At 59.4% G+C, this 16906-nt stretch overlaps 2 protein-coding genes across 2 annotated transcripts; both read right to left on the reverse strand.

Annotated features, from left to right (window-relative positions):
* Positions 1-1625: 1625 nt before the first annotated feature.
* LOC122691630 (cytochrome b-245 light chain) lies at positions 1626-8561 on the reverse strand. The gene is made up of 6 exons (XM_043898272.1): positions 8405-8561; positions 5048-5117; positions 4515-4589; positions 4213-4296; positions 3612-3693; positions 1626-2025 (listed from the first exon to the last, which is right to left on the reverse strand). Exons 1-6 carry the CDS (start codon positions 8460-8462, stop codon positions 1816-1818), a joined length of 579 nt encoding a protein of 192 aa, XP_043754207.1. The 5' UTR covers positions 8463-8561; the 3' UTR covers positions 1626-1815.
* A 667-nt stretch (positions 8562-9228) lies between these two features.
* MVD (mevalonate diphosphate decarboxylase) lies at positions 9229-15857 on the reverse strand. The gene is made up of 10 exons (XM_043898273.1): positions 15702-15857; positions 13687-13757; positions 13169-13283; positions 12764-12910; positions 11936-12135; positions 11773-11847; positions 11454-11672; positions 11154-11269; positions 10287-10395; positions 9229-9854 (listed from the first exon to the last, which is right to left on the reverse strand). Exons 1-10 carry the CDS (start codon positions 15769-15771, stop codon positions 9774-9776), a joined length of 1203 nt encoding a protein of 400 aa, XP_043754208.1. The 5' UTR covers positions 15772-15857; the 3' UTR covers positions 9229-9773.
* Positions 15858-16906: the final 1049 nt, after the last annotated feature.

Consider the following 16906-nt stretch of genomic DNA (forward strand, 5'->3'; position numbering starts at 1 on the left):
CAGGTGTCCTTAGGGTAACTTCTGGGCTAGTGGTCAACTCAGGGGGACATGTCTTTAACCTGGCTGAGTCATGCTCCCCCAGCCCCAACAGGGTACCAGAAAACTCTAGACACCCCCCAGGGCTTCTGTCTACTGTAGGTGACCTGCCAGAGAGGGGCAGCCAAGCTAACAAGCTCAGTCAGCTACCTGGGAACTGCCAGCCCGCTCATGGCAGGATATTCTGGATCAGAGCATGTTCCAGGCAGTGAGTTTAGAGGCTGAGTGCACAGCCTCAGCACTCTGGCTCAGTCACGACCCCCCTTTAGAGTCTCAGTCTCCCTGCTACCCGTAATGCACCTTGGCTCCGAGGGCTGATGCTGGGCCTCGGGGCTGCAGGATGATTGTCTGCAGCCCCCTGCCGTTTTCACCCGATGACTGACACCTACTGTATATAAGGCCCAGGAAGGCAGGAGGGTCTCAGAGAAGGTTTCCTGGAGGAGGTGACCTATGTCTTGAGCCTGGAAGGAGTCTTCAGTCAGCACTTACGCCCTGAGTTTCGGCCACGTGCCCAGCGCTGGGAACAGAGCAGTGACAAAACGCTCAGCCGCCCGCCTGCCCCACGGGTGACTTGCAGCCACAGGACCCGCGGCAAAGCACTTGGCCTGTTGGTGGTGAAAAGATCAGGAAGAGAGGGACTGCAGTGCAGGCCACCTGAGGACGACCCGAGTGGCCACCCAGGGCCCCGTGCTCCAAGCAGAGGGAGCGGCCCGTGCGGAGGCTGTGTCTGGGAGGTCAAGGGAGGTCCAGTGGCTGGAGTCAGTGGGCAGGGTGACGGGGTGGGGCTGGGGGTGGGGTGGGGTCTGCCACGTGCTCCTGTGAGTCTCTGGGCTCTGAGCCCGGCACTGGGCAGGCCCAGGTAGCGCTGGGAGTGGCCAGGGGACAGGGAACGGTGAGCCGACTGGATTTATGCTGAAGACAAAGTGTTGGTTGATGGGCAGGATGCCCTCCAGGCCAGAGGTCCCAGAGACCCCGATTCTGAAACTGTGAGAATAGGAAGCCAGTGATTGAAGGATTTTCCCAGACTTTGGGGGACTGGATATCCAGGAATGAAGGGCCTCTCAGGCTGAGGTGTGAGCTAATGGGCTTTGGGGCCCCTTCCATGGCTTGTATGGTGTGTGTGTGGTGTGCTGGGGGAGTAAGCAGGGGACATGTGTGGTGTGTGTGTGTGTTACGGAACCAATTTGGGTCTCTTGTCTGTTGATTACCCCCCACCCTCCCTCACTGTCCTTAAAAACCTTTCCCCGAAAGCCGTGAGGGGGCTGGAGTTCTTCTGAGTGTGAGCCGCTTGGCCTCCTGGCTCAGCGCCTGCGATAACACTGCCCTTTCCTTCACCACGACCCAAGTCAGTAGGTTGGCTTTGCTGCCTGGGGGTAAGGGGACCTGCGTTTGGTTTGGTAACAGTTTTTGCAGCCCAGAGCGGGTGGAAGTTCTTGTGTGGGCACCCTGCCTGTGGCACATCGACCCCGGGGTGGCCCGAGAGGTGCTCCAACAGGTGAGTCCTGGCAGATCGGGGGTCTGGGGGGACACAGGCCCTCCCCCCAGACCTGAGACGTTCATTTCCAGAGCAGAAACACAAACACAGGGAATTCCAGATACATGATTCATGGAACAGGTGAGGCACCAAGACCCCAGCCCTGCTGTCGAGGAACCCCAAGGAGGTTGCAGGAAAGGGGGCATCCCTGGCTGGGCGCCATATACCCCCACCCACCCACTGGCCTGCCCACAGGAGGAAGGACCTTCAAAGCTTCAGAGGGCCGGAGCGGCTTGAGGTTCTGGTCACACGACCTCATCGGTCACTGGCATGGGGTTTTCCTGGGGGCCACCCGGGGAGACCCCTGCCGCCTCCTCCTCACTCGGCTTCTTGCGGGCCTCGGCCGGAGGCCGGGGTGGAGGGTTGCTGGGCGGCTGCTTGATGGTGGCCCCAATCTGCGGCCGCTCCTTGAGTTTGGGCTCGATGGGGCTCCACTGCTCCCCACGGATGGCCGCCTGCAGGACATAGACAGGCTGGGCCTGGGTCCTCCCGGGCCGCCCCCCTACCCATCCCTGTGCTCCCCCACCCCCGCCAGGGTCCAGAACAGGCCTGAACTCAGCAAGACCTGAGGGGCTATAGCTCAGAAAGGTTATGTGCCAGGCCTGAGGCTACATGGTCAGCACCCAGCTGTCTCACCAGCCAGGAGACACAACTCAAGAGGGGGACAGTGGAACCCTGGGGCTTTTGAATGACCCCTGGAGGCTAAGACCAGACTTCCTCCCGGGGACTAAGGGCGGGGAGCAGGACAGAAGCCCAGGCCTAAGGGGCATGATGCTGAACCGAGGCCAGCAGCTCTGGGCGGGGGTGGGGGGTGGGGTGGCAGGCGCAGTGTGGGAGGCCGGGGGCCCGGGCATGTCGAGGGGGGAGATTACAGCCCAGTGAACTTGCCGAAATGCAGAGTCCTGGGCCTACCCCACAGCCACAGGCCAGGTGGACCTAGAAATGTGTATCTCTAACTTTGTATCCCGTAATAGTTGATTAAAAAAAAAAAAAGCATATAATTTATGAAGCATAAGAATGAAAAGAAGTTCTATAATCACACCTCCTAAGTTAAAGACTAGAACACTCTATCCCAGAAGCTAAAATTAGAAAGTTAGAGAATGCAGGAAAATACAGCAGACAGGCAGCAGGGGGTAAAAAAGCACAAAAAAAAAGCAGAAAAAAGCACAAAGTAGAAAAACAATTTAGACGACAAACTTGTGTTCTGCTCAGTGAAGAATCCATGGGCAAAGGTGGATCCCTAACAGAGAGGACGTATCCTCAAAAGCTAAAACCTACAAAGGGTTCACAATGAAAGCACACATGCGATTTCTGCAAACTAACAAGACAAAACTCCAACAGAAAAATGGAGGAAAGATCTGAACAAGCGGCACAGAAGGACTCAGCTGTGATGTATGAGGGGGGTGCCCGGGGTTGGAATTAGTAGAGCAATCAAGTTGAAACTGACTCTGGGAGGCTGGAGGCTGTGGCTGGGTTGGAGCCCATGGCTTAGCAGGCTGACAGCCGGCAGGCAGCATGCGGAGAACAGTGGGCATTCAGCAACCTGTGCCTGACAGGGATCCTCGTCCCTCCCCATTCCACTGCCGTCCACCTCCCTGCCCCCTCCTCCCCACCTCCCAGCCTCCCCACCCTGCTATAAAGTTGGCCTTAAGGGGCCGTCTGCATAACCTGGACTCCAGGCAAACCCAGCCCTGCGCAGCTTGTGGCATCAGCCAGGCTCATGAGTCCTGGGGAAGTGCCCCTGGCAGCATCCTGAACTGGACGGAAAACTTTGAGCTATGGATCCCAATCCAAGCAGCACCCGGCGGGCCAGCCATGTCCTCTCCCCGAGCTTTTGCTGCTTGTCCATAAAGTGGGGACCCTCCTCCCCTGTCGAGGCACTGTGGCATGGGTTACGGAGGATACAGGGGAGTGGCTAGCACGTTAGATGGGCCACACGTGGAGGCCACATTGTCACTGTCCCCACAACGTAAGCCAGGACACAGGCTCGGCTTGCAGGACCAGCCTTGAGGCTGAGGCTGACTGCAAGGATGCTACCCACCAGCAGGTAGATGCCGCTTGCGATGGCCAAGCAGGCTGTCCCCAGGATGGTGGCGAGCAGGAAGCCAGCAGGTACCGCCAGCCTGGAGTAGGGGTGGAGGGCAGTCAGAGGGGACAGGGGAGACAGAGGACGGTCAGACGGGGTCCGCAACTCCCCCACCCCCGAAATAGGTCAGACAGCATAGGATCACAGGACCCTGAACGGAGGGGAGGCCTAGTGCTGCACAACTGGACTTCTAACTTCACCCTGAGCTGTTCTCTGCCTGGTCTGCACCTTCCCAAGTCTTGGGACAGAGCTCTTGGCCCCCAGCCACCATCCTGGAAAGAGGTCTCTTGGCAGCTGCAGGGGCACCGGGCGTTGCGGTCTCTCTGGAAGACTCACCAGGGCGGCTGAGCCATCAACCCTGGAGCACCGATTATCCCTGCATTAAGCTATCAGGCTGGGGTGAAGTGTTAATGACAGATACAGGTTTGGGGAGCCCTTGGCAGAGCCTGGGACCTGGGTTTTTGTTTGGAATGGGTTCTGGGCTGGGAGGGGCCTGATTGACTCCAGCAGTCCTCTGCCGGTGGCACTGGGGGGTCCCAAGTGGGCACAGGCTCACCCAAGGTGCAGGAAGGCCCGGATGTAGTAGTTCCTGGTGAGGGGCCCGAACAGCTTCACCACTCTGGTCAGGTACTTCTGTCCACTAGGCAGGAGGGGGAGACAGGCCGTGTCACCCTCCACCCACCCCAGCCTCTCAGACCACCCGGTCCTTCGTCCCATGGAGGGGAGGGGGCCTCAGGTCCAGTGGCAGGGCAGACCCTGATTGGGCTAGTGCTGGAGCCTCAGAGAGACAGGAGCGACAGGGTCCTCGTAGTGACAGCTGGGGGGAGGGGGGTGCCCAGAGCCAGGTGAGAAACTCACCACCTCTCCATGGTGGAGCCCTTGCTCCTCTTCCCCCGGGGGTACTCCAGCATGCAGACCAATACACCCGCTGCTCTGAAGCGGAGGTTAAGGAACAGCCCAGATCAAGCCTGAGAGGCCCCAGAGAGTCAGCTCTACTGATGAGAGAACCGGGAGGTGTGGCCACTGCCTGAGGTCCACAGGATTCCAACAGGTCTGGCCACAGTGCGGGTAGCCTCCCTTCCCCATTCCTGCCTTGGCCTCTGGAGGGCTTGTAACAGCTGGACTGGCCAGGACAGGTGGGGCTCGGTCCACTGGTGGACAGGCCGGGCCAGCTGGGGAGGGTGACTGATAGAAGGGAATGCAGAAGGACCCCGAGCATTCTCAGGCCTCAGTGTCAGCCCTCGGGTGCCATGGACACCTCCCTCCCTTGCCAGGGCCTAGGGCCCAGGCCCCCAGGCTCTGTCACCTCCCTGCTCGGAGCGCCTCCTGCCTTTAAGGGGCAGCGGCCTCTCTGGCCCTGACCCCGACCTGGGTCTGTGGCAAGAGGATACATGGAGTAGGCGCCCAGGTACCACTGGGTGAACTGACCGGCCGTGGCCACGATGCCCCCGGTGATAAGGACTGTGGGCAGAGGAGAAGGAGGTTAGTAGATGCCACATCCTATCCCTGCAGGGGCTCTGGCCACCTCCCCAGGGCCCCCTCCCCAAAGGGGGGCCACCAGTCCACCACAGAGCTGCCCTGCCGGCCCCCGCGTTAGCCCAGGAAGGGGACCCAGGCGGGGGAGACCTTGGGAGATGACAGGGGTGGCTGTAGGGATGGGCGTTGGGACCCTTCCCCAAGAGCAGTATTTGAGGCAAAGAGGGGGCTGAGGAGCTGCTGAGAGGGAGGCAGGGCCCGGCTCCAGCCTGGACACAGCACCGAGGCCTGTGACCCACGGCACCCTGAGCATTTGCTCAACGCATTTAAGCACCACTCTGTTGGTGGTTGACCTTGTACCAGCTGCGCGAACCCTCTCTCCTGGCCTCAGGTGTGCGGGCTGATCCTGTTCATGTGTTCTGTGTGATGCCGGGTCTGGGTGGGTCTGGTCTCCCCAGCCCTGTGCGCGCCCGATCGCAGCCCGCCTGCTATGAACACATGCATCGCCCCAGTTCCTCCCCAGGCACTTTCTTTTTTTTTTTTTTTTGGGCTCATCTACGGTGGTAGCGTCAGTGTACCGCTCAGAGGCATGAAGCACGCTCTCACTTGTTGCTCCATCACGGTCACCCATCCTCAGGGTTCCAGTCACTTACTGAGGTATCACTATTACATAAAGTGCACAGACTTTTAACACGTGTGACCCCCCACCATGTGATCTCCACCCAAATCAAGATTCTCACCCACCCCAGGTTTTCTGGGGGCTCTTCTTTTGCTGGACAGAAGGTTGGTCCAGGCCCTTCCTGGGGTGGTTTGCAGAGAGCTCCAGCTCGCTGTTTGTCTCATCAGGTAGTTTCCCACAGTTTATTTATGCATTCTCCTGCCTTTGGGACATGTCAGTTGCTTCCAGTGTTGGGCTTTTATGAATCAGCTGATAGAGCTTAACTCTCCACCCTTTAAGCCATCTGATAGTGAATTTGACACATTTTATTGACTGTGATTGCAGATAATTTACTTTGTTATCTTACTTGGGTTTCCTCTTGAACAAGCTTTTCTTGTTGCTTCTCCTGCCTTCTACTGACTTGATCAAACTGTAATTTTAAAATTCCTCTTCCTGAACTACATGTGGACTTTAGAAGGTTTATCTTTAATCTCACCCCAAATTAGCCACAATTATTAATTATTTACAGTCAGTGTCTTCACAGTGGCATAGCCATCTTCCCTCTGGATCCAGCTTCGCTCTGGCTGGAGCACACCCTTCAGCACTCCTTTCTGATGACCTGAGCTTCGTCGGTGGTCCCTGCAGCACAGAGTGGGAGAGGGCAGCCCCTCCCCATGTGTAGCACAGGCCTGAGTTTCCAGCAGTTTTGTCTTCCTTGTGACTTTCTTCGTCCAGGCTGTGGTGGCAGATAACACAACTCCTTGGAGGGGACGATCTTTTGGTCTGTTTCTTGTTCAGGCAGCCTTTCGAGGTCTGGCCTCAGAGTCCCACGAGGTAAAAGCTCTGACCCCCCGCTCCTCCCTTCAGCCCCTGAACCCTGGCCTTCTTCTGCTGGTGTCATGTTTCCCTCGCTGTGCTGGAGGAGGGAAGAGCCATTGCTCCTGCGTTCAGGCCATGGCTCGTCCACTCGACCTGGGCGTGTAATTTCCTTGGCCTGAGCCTGCGTCATTAGTGGGAGCCTCAGCTCCCAGAGGGGCTGGGGTCTCTCGATGGGGACAGACGCTTCATATCATGGTGAATGAGGTGGGTGCCGTGGCTGTCGGGCTGGGAGCTCTGGAAACATTTCTCTGAGCAGGTGGATGTGGGCAGATAGGTGAAGTGGGGGGAGCCAGCCCTGTGGCAAACACCAGGATGGTGGGCCCCCGAGGCCAGAGGGGCAGGGGCAGAGTGGTGGGAGATAGAGGGACCGTGATCTGAACAGATGTGATTCTCTACAGCATAAAGGGCTGGTGGGCTGAGATGCTCATGGGGCCTGTACTTGGTACTGAGTCAGGAGTTAGCAAAAGGAGGAATTCAGAGCCAGAAGGTTGTGGAGGAAGACAAGCAGTAGTCATTGTGGTGGTGATGGGGAGGGGTAGACAGCAAGGGGAGAAGACACTGGGCGGAAGCAAGGAGAACCACGTACTGACCCGCTGGGTTCTCCGCCATCTAGAAGCCAGAAGGGGGCTGCCCTGCCCTGCAATCCAAAGTTGCCCACCCCCCAAACATGACCTTAAAGTGCTCCCTCCCCACCCCCAGCCCAGCTTTGCAGGCTCCTCCCTTCAGTCCCCAGGTTGGCGGTGGGGGCCTCAGGGTGGGTTCCAGGGGAGCCATGATGGCTGAGACCCTCCTCATCACTTCATCCCCGGGTCCTCCCGCCCGCCCACTCCCACTGTGGGCGGGGCCTTCCTGGGAGGGGCGGAGCCACGGGCAGCTTCCTCTAGCCTCAGGCCCCACCCTCTCCTGAGAAGTTGAGTCCAAGTGCGTACCGCACTGTCTGCAGCCGCGCCTGAGCACAGGGAAGCAGTGGGGATGGCCGCCTTCCTACCCAGAAGCAGGCCCTGGGAGCTGGATGGGAGGGGTCACATGGGTCGTCGCCAGCTGCCTTGTGCAATGTCCTTCAGAGCAGACTCAGGGCTGAGCCCTGGGAGACAGAGCGGTCACCCAGCTCCATGGACCAAGTCCCTGGCCAGGAGGCAGGAGGAGCCCACCTCCGCAGCCCAGGAGCCTTAGAGGAGGGAGCTCCCACCCCAGGGCAGGAGGGTCACTCCAGGCAGGGGTGGGTCATGCTGGGTTTTCCCAGCCCTACTGGGCAATGAGTTCTCCGGAAACCACCGGGGCAAGCGCTTCTTCCCCAAACTGAACTTCCTCTTTTTGTGTGTGTGTGGCGGAGGGGGTGGGGGGAGGAGGCAGAGGATGGGGGTGTGGGTGTGCACGGGGTGCAGGGGCAGGAGGGCCCCGAATCCCCCTCCCCAGCCCCAAGGCTCCTCTTGGCGGCTGCAGCCTGCTCCCAACAGAGGCCCCCAGCCCCCTTCCCGTCGGCGCTGCAGGTCGCCCACTGCAGCCTCCGGGCTCGGGGCCCCACCCCAGGCTCCAGCCGGGTGTCTGTGGCTCCTCAGGACCCTGCTCCCTCCCCTTCTCCAGCCTGCCCTTCCCCCTTTACCTCTCGCAGCCTGGGGTCTCCATGCCCCCACTTCCCCAGCCCCAGCGCCCCCCTGCAGTGCCGCGGCGCCCGGCCCCCAGGCTCAGCTGCCCCTCTGCAGCCCCTGCCCCAAGTGCGAGCGCCCCTACTCACTCAGGCCGGACGCCAGCGCCTGCTCGTTGGCCCACATGGCCCATTCGATCTGCCCCATGGCGGCAGATCGGCTCCAACGCGGCTCGGACTCTTCAGACCCCGCGGCCCCAGAGCTCTGCCAGCCTCCGGCCCCGCCCACGTTCCCCAAGTTCCGGCGCCGCCCCGCCCCGCCGCTGACTCCGCCCCAGCCCGGTTCCCCAGGTGACAGGCCGGCGGCAGGTGGGGTCCCAGGAGCCTTGCTCCCCACACGCTCCACGGGACCTCAGGTCTTCCTCCCCTGCAGGCCCAGCCAGCCCGGCCTCGGTGGACTCCTGGAGGGGAAGCGGGGCTTCAGGCCAGGCCCCTGCGCCTCGTGGGGAGCCTCCCTGGAGGCCCTGGGCTAGTGCAGGTGTGGTGGCCTTGGCCCCACTGGTAACCCTGGACTAACTTGGGGGGGAGGGCGGGTGAGTGTGGGAAGCTTCTGAGAAAACCCAGAATGTAGCAGTGCTGGGCCCTGTCCTTTGTCACCTCCCTCCTTGGACCCCCTTTTAGGGTCAAGGTCAGAAGGCTCAGAAGCCCTCCCCCTATTCCCCCCAGCTGGGTTAGGACAGTGGAGAAGAATGGAACCCACTTGAAAGGGGCACACAGACAGAGCTTAAAGCCAAACCCGAACCATTTCCCTGCCTGTCAGCCTTAGTGACCACGTCCACCCAGCACTGCGTGGCTGTGGCCGTGGGTCTGCCTGTGCTGAGCATCCCACCCGTGGCGGGGAGGTCCCAGCCCTGCCCCCAACAGTGTCCGCCCAGCCCCCTGGGTGAGGGCTGCAGAAAGCACACCAGGCCAGGTGGAGTCCTCAAACTGCCTTTACTTTGGCCTTGGCACTGCTCCCCTGTCCCGCAGACACAACACTGCACCCGCTCAGGGGCCTGGGCTTAGAGTTGGGGGAGCACTTCATGGAGCTGTCCTGAGGTCGCCTCCTGCACGGTGACATGGCTTCCAGCTCTGAGGGGTACCCCGACATGCTGTCACCTCCTGTGGCAGTGGGGTGGCTATGAGTGCAGGATCCAAGATCCCTTCATGATCGATGCACCAGCAGCTCCCTGCCAGCTCAGTCCCCTGGTCTTGGATCAGGGTCCAGGTCTCCATCTCAGCAAGCTCTGGGTGCAGGTCAGGGAAAGGTGAGGCACTTGGGGGGGGCTGCCCCTGATCACCTGAGTGGCTGCAGGCATCATTCCATTGCCCAACTCGGCCACAGCACACAGCCCGGCCCAGAGCAGGCAGTCACCCGCAAATCCCAACAAGCGTGGCCTGTTGACCACCACACCCGGCTCCCAGTCCCAGTGAAGCAGCCCCTTCTCCCAGCGGTGGCCGGGCCCCATCGAAGACATGGTCAGGCAGCTGGCTTTGGCAGACCATCAGGACCCAGGAGATGAGCACCAGGGTCGTCCAGGACCTGAGGCCCAGGTCCCACCTGCGGGGTTGAGAAATTATCATCAGGGAGGGACAAGGTGTACCTGCCCTTCCAGGAAATGCAGGCAGGTCAGACACCCTGGTGATGCTGGGCCCAGGGCCCAATCCTCAGGCAGAGGCTCAGTCCCTCTGGGCAGACATGGAGTGGACAGCAAGTCCAGGGCCGTTGGCAGAGGCCAAGGCCTGGGGAGCATAGGTCACAGGTCTGGGAGTCAGATGGGACCCTGACCTGCTCTGGAGGGTACCCCACAGTCCAGCCCCACCCCTGCACACCACAGGCATCCATCAGTCTTTAAATATTCTCCGTGAGTGACTGAGGGGAACACTAGGTGCTGTGAAATCAAGGAGTAGGGTCACGGCTACCTCTCTGGCCCTCCTGTGGATGCCCTGGGGCGAGCCTGCAGGGCGCGTGCAGTGTGCAACCAGGACTCACCTGGGTGGCGATGATATATCTGATGCCGCCGGGGATGGGGTCCATGCCCAGCGTGGCTTTAAGCTCATCTGAGAGCAGGACGGGCTCTACGGGCAGCCCCTTCAGAAACCTGGGGGAAGAAGGCAGGGCTGGACCACAGTCCAAGGACGGCAGGGGTGGGAAGTGTGCAGCACAGGCAGATGCAGGACTGCTGGGGTTTGTGACTGCCAGTGGGGTCGGGGTCTTTGGGGCTGATGAACAAAGATGCTCAGCCTGTTCTTAACGCCACTGGGCTGCACACCTTGAGGTGGTTAAATGGTGGGTACAGGCACACATGGAGTGAGAAAGCCAGGGCCTAGCTCTGTCTCTGAGGGGAGGGCTTTAGGAGACCTCCACGAGGCTATAGTACCGCCCCTCGCCCTTGCCCACCGTGCTGCTGTGCCCCGTGGGGACACAGCTTAAGAAACAGCCTCAGTTCAAGCTTAATCCTACAAACTACCCCCGCAGTAACCAGGGTGATGAGTCCAGAGCCCCCACATCCTTGATTGTGAGGCTCATCCCATGCACGGTGGGAGCAGTACTCAGCTCCACCTACCAGAAGTCTCACTGCCCCCTTAGGGTGACAGATAAAAAGAACCCACACACGCTTCTCACATCCCTAGTGGGTCAAGTGTCCCCACACTGAGAACAGGGCCCCTTAAACAGCTGGGTGGGAGAAATCCAGATGCCCCCGGCATCACAGGAGCCGCTGGAGACAGGCATGTGCCCCTGGGGCTGCGCCGAGCGAATGAGCATCCACAGCCACACGGGCATGCACGTGGGGACACTGCCTGTGGTCCTCACAGTTGCTGCCCACTGCGGCCTCCTGGATGGGGGCCTGCAACTCACTTGTCTCCGTTCGACTCAGGGGGGAAGCTGTGCCTCACAGCAGCCACAAACTCAGCCACAGTGTCATCCAGGGTGAAGATCACGGCGTTAGGACCCGCATCAAAAGTGTATGCCACCTGGAACCGGGCAGTCAGATGGGCTCAGATCAGCTTCCAGGACCCACAGGCCAGCCACTCAGGAATGGGGAGTGGAGTTTTTCCAACATGGGGGCTGTGCCACCAGTGAGAGTGAGATGGAGACACAGCCCCCAGCAAAGCAGGTTCTGTGAAGCCCACCTGGGGAACCCAGCCCCGCACCTGCCTTGGTCCGCCCATGGTGAGCGTTGAAGCGGTGCGCCAGCTGGATGATGCGCCGGGATGTGTCACTGAGGTAGGAGATGGGCGGGAAGGTGTCCAGGCAGGTGGCGTGGAACTGGTTGCTGTCCTTCATGGTCAGCTGGCCAAAGGCCTGGAAGTCACGCTCCCTGATGCAGCGGGTCATCTCAGCCATGCGCGCTGGCACCAGTGCCTCCGCCCGGAACTGCAAGGCAGACGGCCAGCCCATGAGTTGAGTGGAGCCGCGGAGGCTGGCTTCTGAGCACCCCTGAGGAGCCGCCTGCCCAGTCACCCGCTGGCCTCACCTTGAGCAGGGCACTGGTCTCCACACTGGTCTGCATGCCTGCCGTGCTGCCCATTGGCTTCCTCTCGGCACTCACCTGCGGCAAGGGAGGGAGGCCTTTACCGTGCCCGCAGCCCAGGAAGCCTAGGAAGGCCCTCTCGACCCCAGCTGGGCCCCCCACTTACCACGAGGATCAGGACTCGTAGCTCCGGCCAGTGTGACTCGGGGGCCACCTGACGGGCAATGCTGTCCTTCCCGTCGGGGCGCTCCCCCATCTGCCACTCCACGAAGCCACCGTATAGGCTGCGGCAGGCACTGCCCGAGCCCCTGCGGGCCACTTCCGACAGATCGCTGTCCACCCCATAGACCCGGGCCAGGGCGTAGGCTGCAGGTGGAGGCGGGGGAGGCTCAGATAGGCTGGAGGTGGGGGGGTGGTCTGTGCTCAGTGCCAGAGAAGGGGGGCACCTGGGGGATAGAGCCTTGGCCCTCAGGGTACGTGAGCTGCTGGGAGGAGGAGCCCCCTGGGGACCAGGAGGCCTGGGGCTGCTGGCAGTGCTGGGCATAGGCCAGGACTTCTTAAGGGCATGATGCCGGGATGCAGCCCTGGAGCGGTCCACAAGGCAATCTGTCTGCCCTGGTTCACTGGTCTCAGGGCTACGTGGAGGACGTGACCCAACCACCCACTGCTGTGGTGACCGGCTTTGCCCCCAGCTTGGGGGTGGGGGGCCCTGCTAGAGAGTGAGCCACAGGAGAGCAGGGCAGAGTAGGGGTTCCGAAGGAGCAAGATGGTCTCACAATAGGCCATCTGAGAGCCTGGATCCGGCCACAGCCCTGGGGTTCTGCCACATAAGCCAGGAAATCACCCCCACTTAGTTTTTTGTGGGGGATTTTGTCATGTGCCGGGTCCTCCCCTCAGAGTCCCCAGAATATCTCAGCATTCAGAGGTGCGCCATGGCTGAGGCCGTGGCCTTGAGTGCAGGGCCAAGCACTGGGACCTGTCCTGGGGCACCCACCTAGGCAGGCATAGCCTGCAGCCGAGGAGGCCAGGCCTGCGGCCGTGGGGAAGTTGTTCTCCGAGGCCACGTGAACCTTGTAGCTGAGGCTGAGAGGCAGTGGGTCCTCAAGGCCGTCGCTCCTCCGTTTGCGGGCCAGGCGGCGGACTGCGGGGATGGGAGGCAACGCCTGGGTCAGCACAGGGGGACTGGCCTCTGCCCGAGCTCCTTATACAGACCCCTCTTCTTGGGAGACCCCAGGTCCAGACCTGGCCAGGCTGACAAGCCCCCTAAGGTATGGGAGGTGGAGAGGGGGCAGGTGATGGCAGCACCTTCTATGTGCTCAGACCCGCCCAGCGTGAGGAAGCGGTGCAGGGGTAGGGGAGGGCTTGTCCTAACCCCAGCATCCTCAAGGCCCCTACTCACTCTCCCTCAGGCAGGCCTGGAGGCGAGGCTGCCCCACATCCTCCTCCCGGCCGTTCAGCCAAATCCGGTCCTCCGTGAAGTCCCTGCTGATGGCGGCCGTCGTGGTGGTTTTTAACTGGGAAAGAAAGTGCAGAGCACCTCAGTGGTGGGTACCAGCCAAGCCCCCCTCTCTGTGGGGCCTTTCCTCCCCTGGTCCCTCTTGGTTACCCACTCAGGGCAGTGGCCTTGCTAGAGAACAGGGAAGTGGAGGTGGAGGCCAAGGCAGGCTGGGCTCGAGCAGTGGGGATGCCCTGTGGGTGTCCACTACACAGGGAAGGGCCCACATGCCCATCTCCCAGCAGAAAATGCAGGGCAGGGACCTCCTAGGAGGGCCCAGCATGTACGTGCCCATGTACTGAGCACACCTCACAGTGGGCAATGGGACGGATGGCGTTCATTGGCTGGGGATGTACTGATACCATCTGTAAACAGGGGTTTTGTAAATATTTTTTCGATGTATATCAACAGCCCATGCTCACCTGATCCTGGTGCAACGTGACGCTCAGAGAGGAATTGATGGGCAGGATCAGCTCCTCATCTCGCTTTCCCCCTGGAACAGACGGCCCACCACAAAGCGAGTCAGTGTCCCAGCCCAACATACGGGCACCCTGTTGCTCTTGCCCACCAATGCCCTGCCCCTCCCCACCGCCACCGCCACCCCATAGCTCCCCAAGTTGCCTGGATCTTGCTCTTTCACTGCACAATCTAAGTCCTCCTCCTGTTGTGCCCCACCTTCAGGAATCCCTCATCGATTGTTTCCCACCTCACTTAGCTCCTGAGAGCAGAGCTGGTGGCCAGTCCATCCCCTTGCTTCACTGCTTCTGTTTTGTTTTTCACTCATTCAGCAAGTAGTCTTGGAGTGCCTGCCAGATGCTGAGTGCTCTGATTTAAGTCTCTTCCCTTTCACTCCCAAACAGAAGGAGTCCTAGTTACTGAAAATTCCTTAAATCTCCCTGCTTATACCCCTGGAGACGCTCTGGAATTATCCCCACTTCCGCTGAGCACTTCCACTCCTGCATATCACAGCAAATACGGGAAACCTTCCAGAAAGTCCAAAATTTCAGATCCACTGTTAGGCACAGGTGGGGCCGAAAGGGTCCCCATATTCGTCTTTGGGGTGGCGGACAGTTACAGGACATGAGGACGAATCCTGGTAGGTAATCCAGGAGAACACAGAACGATCCTCCATAAACATGCCCAGTTGCCTGCTGACAAAAGTGCAAAAGCAGTTCCTTGGAGGAGGTGTGCGGCATGAAACCTTCTGAAAATGCCTCTGGGTGACTGGACAATCCATGGCCCAACACAGCCACGCCTCAGTCTCATGTCTTGAACAAAAGCACTCAAAATAGATCAGACTTCAACTTAAAATGTAAAAGCCTAAAACTTTTAGGAAAAAGCATAGTAAACACTCCTCAGGATGAAGGGCTAGGATCACGACATCTCTGACTTGCTACCAAGGATGGAGAAGATGACACATTGGCCCCCACCACCGTCTAACAACTTCAACCCTTTGAAAGGCTCTGTTAGGAGGATGAAAAGAGAAGCTACACGGTGGGAGAAAATATTTGCAAACCTTGTATGTAGCAAGGATTATTATCTAAAATACAAAACGAACTCTCAAAACTCAATAGTAAAAAGCAGACAGTTTAGTTAGAATGTGGATGAAAGTCCTGAAGAGACATTTCACCTAAGACTCACAGAGAGAAAATGAGCACACAGAACACTGTTCGACATCACCAAGCAGCAGGAAAAACAAGCTAAAGCCACAGTACGATGTCACCATCGGAATGGCTAAAATAACTGCTAGTGACAACAACACATGCCAGAAAGCTGGATCACCCATACGGTTATATGTAGTTGGCGGGAATGAAAAATGGTACAGCCAAATGGGAAAAGTTTGTTTCTTTAAAAAACCAAACATGCAACCACTCCATGGCCTAGCAATTGTACTCCCGGTGCATTTATCCAGAAGAATGAAAACTTACATTGACACGAAAACCTGTACACAAAAGTTTACAGCAGCTTTTTCCATAATTGATCCAAAGTGGAAACAGCCCAGTTGCCTTGTAAAGGCATATTGCCAAGCAAATTGTGGCCCCTCCCCGCTGGGGACTCCAAGATTCAAGCGGGTGACTCTCCAGAAACTAGTGAGGGAGAAAAGCCAATCCTGGGAGCATTGAGAACTGACTAAGACAGACACCGAGAGCAGGTGGAGGTGGCAGGGTGGGCGTGGCCGTGGGAATCAAGCCCCCACGGGGACCGGCTTCCTATATGAAACACGTCCCCAGGTCTCCTGGCTGCACGTGGTGCCCAGCTCCGCGATCGTACCGCGGGAGGGTCCCCACATCTGCACGCGGACCCACAATCATGTCCACACGAGGGCCCAGCCCACCTGCCGCGGGCCGGGGACCCGGTCCACCGCCCAAACCCCTCCCAGCCTGTTTCCCTGTCTGCAGGGCCCCCACATCCTGCGCCTCACGAGCCCACCACTCACAGTACTTGACGACCGCGATGTTGACGGGCGCGGTGCAAGTCACCACCACTGTCGGCTTCTCTGAGGCCATGGCCGAAGAACAGAGAGACCCCAACCCACGGCCGCCAGCCTTCCAGACCCGCGCCGCAGCGAGGCCGGCGATTGGTCCTCAACGCCCCACCTGCTCGCGTGCCGCCCAATCAAAGGCGGGCCCGGCCTATTGCTCCACCTCTCAGCCAATGAGTGGCATCGGAAGATAGGCTGGCGACCCTGAGCCCGCCCCCGCTGGCCCAAAGACGCGCTCCGACTCTGCGCAGGCGCAGGGATTGGTTCGCCTCCACCGCCCTCCCCTAACACTCACGCGAAGTCCACGCAGGCCCAAGCTTTGCGCCTGCGCGTGGTGGTGCCGTTCCCCAAAACGCGCCGAGGGTTCCTGGTGAAGACTCTGGGTGAATGCCACGCTCAGCGCCACGGGACACGCGCTCCTCCGCCCTGGGTCCCCCACGCCCCGCCGCCCTGGGTTTTCCTCACCCAGCCGCCTGAAAATTCCCCTCACCCGGCCGCCCTGAGTTTCCCTCACCCCGTCTCCCGAGTTTTCCTCAGCCCGGCTGCCCGAGGCTCCTCACGCCTCACTCGAGTTTTCTCTCCCCACGCCACCCGAGCTCCCCCTCACCCCGCCGCCCGGGGTTCCCACAGACTCCCCATCCCCTCACCGACCAGTTCCTGGGTGAGGGGCTGCTAAGGGAGGAACTTCTTCGGAACAGGTGGGGCTTTCCAGCCCCACCCCCGTCTTTTAAAGCTCCGTACCAGCAGGGATTCTCTTTTCAGGGTTGAAGTTCAGTCGCTCAGTCGTGTCCGACTCTTTGCGCCCCATGGACTGCAGCACTCCAGGCTTCCCTGTTGAAGTGGGTTGCCACATTTATAATGACTCTTACTGGTGTAAAATACACCATTTTAACCACTTGGAAGCGTGCGATTATGTGGCATTAAGTACCTTCACATTGTTGGGCAACCATCACCACTCTCCAACTCTAGAACTTTTTCATTTTCTTAAAGTCAAACTCTGTTCCTTACACAATAACTCCCAGCTTCCCCCTTCCGTTTGTAAAAATTTATTTTTGGCTTTAAGATGATTCTGTTTTCAGTGAAGAACAGAGCGCAGCCCTCCAGTTCTGTTCCTACAAGTATCAGCAAATAGCTTTCTTCCGATTAGGTGTTTCTTGGAG

Source organism: Cervus elaphus, chromosome 4 (genome assembly GCF_910594005.1).
Source record: "Cervus elaphus chromosome 4, mCerEla1.1, whole genome shotgun sequence".
In the NCBI taxonomy this organism is placed as follows: Eukaryota; Metazoa; Chordata; class Mammalia; order Artiodactyla; family Cervidae; genus Cervus; species Cervus elaphus.

Coding starts and splice junctions, on each gene's coding strand:
- LOC122691630 (XM_043898272.1), bottom strand. CDS start 8,462: ATGGGGCAGATCGAATGGGCCATGTGGGCCAACGAGCAGGCGCTGGCG. Junction 5,118..8,404: donor GGCGCTGGCGTCCGGCCTGA/GTGAGTAGGGGC, acceptor CTCTGCCCACAG/TCCTTATCACCGGGGGCATC. Junction 4,590..5,047: donor TACCTGGGCGCCTACTCCAT/GTATCCTCTTGC, acceptor CCTCCGCTTCAG/AGCAGCGGGTGTATTGGTCT.
- MVD (XM_043898273.1), bottom strand. CDS start 15,771: ATGGCCTCAGAGAAGCCGACAGTGGTGGTGACTTGCACCGCGCCCGTC. Junction 12,911..13,168: donor CCAGGCCTGCCTGAGGGAGA/GTGAGTAGGGGC, acceptor CCATCCCCGCAG/TCCGCCGCCTGGCCCGCAAA. Junction 12,136..12,763: donor TGCAGGCTATGCCTGCCTAG/GTGGGTGCCCCA, acceptor CTCCACCTGCAG/CCTACGCCCTGGCCCGGGTC.